The sequence below is a fragment of the Gopherus evgoodei genome, chromosome 21, assembly GCF_007399415.2.
Source record: "Gopherus evgoodei ecotype Sinaloan lineage chromosome 21, rGopEvg1_v1.p, whole genome shotgun sequence".
Taxonomy (NCBI): domain Eukaryota; kingdom Metazoa; phylum Chordata; order Testudines; family Testudinidae; genus Gopherus; species Gopherus evgoodei.
In genome coordinates this window covers 17351293-17356877 of record NC_044342.1, presented here as the reverse complement: position 1 = coordinate 17356877, position 5585 = coordinate 17351293, and the positions used below count along the sequence as shown (strand labels likewise).

Genomic DNA, 5585 nt, shown 5'->3' with positions numbered 1-5585 from the left:
GCTATAAAATAGGTATATTGTCATAAAATATTTCAATTGGCTCAAATTAGCATTTTCCTTTGGGGAACTGTTCTGCTGGAAAATTTTCAACCTGCTTTACTTGTGCTGAGCAATAAGCAGAAACAACAGCACTGATGAAATCTCTCTATCATTCCATGCACATGCTATTACCAAATGCAGAGTGCACCCTTAAAGTTCTGATACAATCCATCCTTTGCAGCAATTTCTGTTGCAGCTAGGACAATTCCAGTAGCAGTGAAAATGATTCAAGCACTTTTAGATCGGAAGCAAAGCTGCCCTTTGCTAAGCCCCCCACTGCTGCCATCTGCTAGCCATTCATTCTACTTCACAATAATAATTAAAATCATAGAAGATTTCTAATTTCTCCTTCTCTGGAAGCTGCTACTTGGAAACAATCTTTTTTCTCACACTGGCAATACTATTGTTGAATTTGGTGAGCGTTTGCCAGGAATTTTCAAAGGAGCCCAAAGAAGTCAAATTAGTCATCAGTTAGATTTGGAGGGCTGATTCCTTAAGGTACATACATGAATTTTAAGCCTAGAAGGGATCGTTATGATAATGTAGTCTGACCACCTGCGAAACACAGCCCCCTTGAAAACACCCGCCTAAGGAAAAGCTGCATAAAGCCATCAGAATTTGCTCCACATTTTATTAAAATGATTAGTCAGGAACAGATTGTCCTGCATCACTGATTTGGCATCTTGTACTTCAGAATTTAAACTTATATTTAAGCTTTTGTATGCTAAGGCAGATATTTTCAAAAAATGTCTTAGGCTGGCAGGTGCCCTTAAGATCCTTTGAAAATCCAAATCTGCCATATAGATTAATAGATTATAAAACCAAAGAAATGAACATTGTGAGCATTTCATAGGTAGGCAGGCCATTAGTCTGGTTTTAGGACAGACAGTCCTGCTTTTGTAAGATTTGTCCACCATCTGGTAGTGAGACAAAAACAAAAGCTGATGGTATCGGACAGGGAATGACATTTTGAAGAGCATGCCACCCCCATGGACACATTCTTCAAAATTGTGTCCCATGGATGGCGCAGTCTCAAGCACACCATGAGGAAGTATCGGAATGTTCGGTACCTTGGGGATGTGTCAGTGGATACCCTCGTCATGGGAATTCCCTGCATCTATTCCTGTTCAAACTAGAACTGATCCAGTATTTATTTTTAAATTGCCGGTGACGGAGAGCCCATCATGACACTTGGCAAATTGTGCCCGTGGTTAACTACCCTCTAGCCTTCATGGGATCAGGACTTGAGTGTAAGCAACACAGTGGTATCTGCCTGTTTGCAGAGAACCTGTCACAGTGACTCTGGGGTAGGCAGGAACTGCTCCCATCCATTGCAATAAACAGAGCTCACTAAAAAAGGTTTTGCTTTGGTTTGGTTTTTCCTGCACTAAAAAAAATGGCTTTAATTACAAAATAGAAGGCCCTGAAATTTGAAAGGTTTTTTTTTTTTGGTTGAAAATGAAAATAAATTCCATTTTTGGTTTGATATTGTTCAAGTTTTTGGCCTCTTGATGGAAAATCACCATTTTTTGGGGGGGAAGAAAGCATCTATATCGATATAGATCTCTGGACATCAATATCGATATCGGTATAGATATAGATATATTTTGGAGGGAAAACAACTTGCTTTGTGGCTAACTCATTTCCTTATTCTGATGGTGGTCAAATCCAGCAAGGAAGAAGATAGGCTGTTTGGTGTGAGTGGCATTTTGTTTTCAGTTGTAGAGCTTAGATTGTGGATTGAGACAGGAAGAGTAAACCCACCATTTTGTTTCCAGTCTCATTCTTGGGACATTCAAATTAAAAGGCTTTACAAGGGATATGTAGCTAGCCAGCCCTAGCAAAGCTTTCTTTCCATAAGCTTCATCTTCTGGTGTGGGAGGGTGGATAGAAAAGACACCTCAGAGTTAGATTCTTTCCTCAGATCTCATGGTAACTTTCAGATATTCTCAAAAAACACATCCTTTTTTGGCCTTCTTTATTAGTTTATTGCAGTATAAATGCCAAGTCATGTAAATCTGCCATAGCTCCGCTCAGTCAATGGGGCCAGATCCTCAGCTGGTGGAAATCGATGGCAGCTCCACTGTTGTCACTGGATCTATGCTGATTAACCCCATCAGAGGATCCAGCTTCTAGATCTATTAAAGCTATATTCTGCTCCTGGAGTGAATGTTTTTTCCCCAGAATCATTCTTAGTTGACGCAAGGGACATGAGCCAGTCTTCCCATTGATGGGGCTGAGGCTTTATTGAATTTCAATGAAAGTCAGGTGCCCAGATCCTTTAGGTCCTTGGAGAATCTCAGCCTAAGTGACTGAAAACTCCACAATTGTTTAGGGCTCAATCCCGCCAGGTCCTGGGAAATGCCTTTAAAGGTCAGTTCCTACTGAGACTTCTGCAATCACTGAGATGTGAGGACACAGGGGCTGTGATTTCCTATAGAAGTGCCTAGCTCCCATTGAAGTTGCAAGGGACTTGAGTGACTAACTCCCTTAGGCTTCTTGAGAATCCCAGCTACTCTAATGTACAGGATCAGGTGTTGGCAATTGCAGTCAATACATCATGGGAGTCCCATGGCTGCAGTGCATTGTGGGAGATGAAGTCTAGCTAGAGAGGCTAGCTTACAGAGGAGATTCCTATGAAGCACTGCTGCAGGATTTCAAAATCAAAATATCTCAATTTAAGGATACAAGATTTCACTCTTTGGCCAGAATATTTCACGGTGTTGGCTGAAAATTTAAAAAAAAAGTTCTATGGTTTTGGGATTTCAGGTGATTTTAAACTCAATTTTATATAGAAAGAAGTTATTTCATTGAATATCTTATTTTTGGTTAACAGAAGTCTCAGCAGAAATTTTTCACCACATACAACATAATGACTGAGTCACAAAAAGCCAATTTATCCTAAAAGCAAAAAGGCACTCAATGGAATAAAACAATAGAAAACATGATTAAAGGGAAATAAGTGAAATTCATTTCTTCTCAATACATCCTTAATTGTGAATGTTACATAGGCCAGTGGCTTATCAATATGATAAGAAATATATTTAGAGATGGGAATGAGTAGGCATAGCACCTGAAGTGGAACAAACATATTTAGGAGATATCAACCCACATGCTTCAGGGAATGGGGAAATAGGGATCAGGAATATTTTTCCCCCTTCGTATAGAAGAGATGGAATTGACACAAAATTACTATTAATCCCAACTGAGATCAGGGCCCCGTTGTGCTAGGCAACATACAGACATATAAGGGGAGATAGAGCCTGCCCAAGGAGCTTACACTCTAAGGTAATTATATGCACATCTCTCATTGAATTTCAGTGGAATTTGGGCATCAAATATCTTTGAAAATCTCAACATAAATAGACAAGTCAGCCAAACAGCTGACAAAAGAGGTATAGTTATTACTGTTTCACAGATCAGGAACAAAGGGACCAACTCACCCATAGGCCAACAGGAATTTCATGGCAGGATTGGTAGTTGATCCCAGATTGTTGTTTCCCATGTCTTTTCATCCTGTGCCTGCACTTGGTGGCTACAGCACTTGGATTATATGCAGAAGTTTTAAAGATACCTAGGACATTTAGGTGACCAATTCCCATTCCTTTCAGACAGTCCCCAAATCTTTTAGTGGCTTTGAAAAATCTCAGCCTATGGCTGGGATTTCAAAGGAGCCTAAGGGAGTTAGGCTCTCAAACTCATATTGAAATTCACCAGGAACTATCTGCCTACCAAGATATTTATATGGCCCTTATCCCCATAGCATCAGAGGGCTACATAATCAGTTATGGATTTAATCCTCACAGCTTTCCTGTGTGGTAGGAAAGTATTATTCCTATTTTATAGATGGGGAAACTTCCATACAGTAGATCAAGGTCCAAGGTCACACAGAGAATCAGTGGATGAGCCAGGAATTAAACCCAGGTCTCAGGAATCCAATTTTACTTCTCTATCGGCTAGACCAGCTTTCTAATCCTAAAAAGCTGGTCTTAGACCCCTGACGGAATCCCAGATTACATGCTTCCCTGCCTCAGACTTGATGACTTCTTGAGATCCCCTTCAGCCCTACATTGCTATGATTCCATGCTGATCTGATTGGTCAGGAAGCAGTTCCTGTCTAGGGTTTTCCTCAGGACTTCTTTCACTTCCTTGTTCCTCAGGCAGTAGATCAGAGGGTTCAGAGCTGGGGTGACTACGGCGTAAAAGATAGACACCACCTTGTTGAGGTTGAAAGGGTGGATCCTCCTGGGCCGGGCGTACATGAAGACGGTGGCTGAGAAGAAGATGATGACCACGGTGAGGTGGGAGGCGCAAGTGGAGAAGGCTTTCCTCTTGCCCTGGGCAGTGGGGATGTGCAGGATGGTGGCAATGATGCACAAGTAGGAGAGGGTGGTGACAGCAAGTGGGAGCAGCAGGATGACCAAGGCTAGGGCAAAGTCCACCATCTCTGCCACAGACATGTCAGTGCAGGCCAGGTTGAGCACTGGAGAGATGTCGCAGAAGAAGTGGTTGATGACCCCAGGACCACAAAACGTTAGACGAGAGATGAAGTACACCTTGACCAGGGAGACTGAGAAGCCACCTGCCCAGGAAAGAGCTGCCAGCTGTAGACAGAGCCGGTGGGTCATGATGGCTGGGTAGCGCAGTGGGTGGCAGATTGCCATGTAGCGGTCGTAGGCCATAACAGCCAGGAGGACGCACTCAGTGCACATGAGGGAGATGAAGAAGTAGAGCTGGGCCAGGCAACTGGGGAAGGAGATGCTCTTGTTCTGAGACCAGAAGCCCACCAGCAGCTTGGGCAGGGTGACCGAGACGTACCAGATCTCCAGGAAGGACAGGTTCCCCAGGAAGTAGTACATAGGCTTGTGAAGCTGGTGATTCTGCTTCACCACCAGGATGATGACCATGTTCTCTGTGACCGTCAGTACATAGATGAGCAAAAAGACCAGGAAGAGCAAGGCCTGGAGCTCCAGTTGGGTAGGGAATCCCAGGAGGATGAATTCCCTGAGGCCAGTTTGGTTCTCCATCCTGGCTTGGGTTTCAAATTCGTTATCTGCAGATGTGAAAGGAATGGAAGAAGCAGCTCAGTGAATTTGTGCTTTGTGCAGTGGATTGAGAATGTGAATCCATCCATCTAAGTAATTATAGGGGCCACATCAGTAGAGTAGCTGATCACCTCACAATCATACATGGATTAAGGGGCTACTTCATCATCATGTGCAAGAATTTATGTGGGTGATGATGATGCAAATAATTGCCATCATGACCCTCATGTGCAAGTGCTAGGCAGACCTGGGTGGTATTTTTTGTCTGAAATGCTGATTTTTCAATTCCAAAATATTTTGCGAATTTATGTCTGTTTTGTCAAGTTATTTTGGGTGAAAAGACCTAATTAAAAGATAGAGAGAGAGAGAGAGAGAGAGATGTTTTGTTCTGACATTTTGTAAGCAAATTGTTTTGTTACTTTAGTTCAGAATGACTTGTGTTTCAAAATTTCCCTTGATTTTATTAACAAACAAAGCCATTCTAAAATGGTCAAAGCTAAA

General features: G+C 42.4%; 1 protein-coding gene across 1 annotated transcript; it reads right to left on the bottom strand.

The window, feature by feature from the left end:
* Positions 1–4112: 4112 nt before the first annotated feature.
* On the bottom strand, positions 4113–5066 carry LOC115638137 (olfactory receptor 6B1-like). Its single transcript, XM_030539714.1, has one exon. The coding sequence runs from the start codon at positions 5064–5066 to the stop codon at positions 4113–4115; it is 954 nt and encodes a 317-aa protein (XP_030395574.1).
* Positions 5067–5585: the final 519 nt, after the last annotated feature.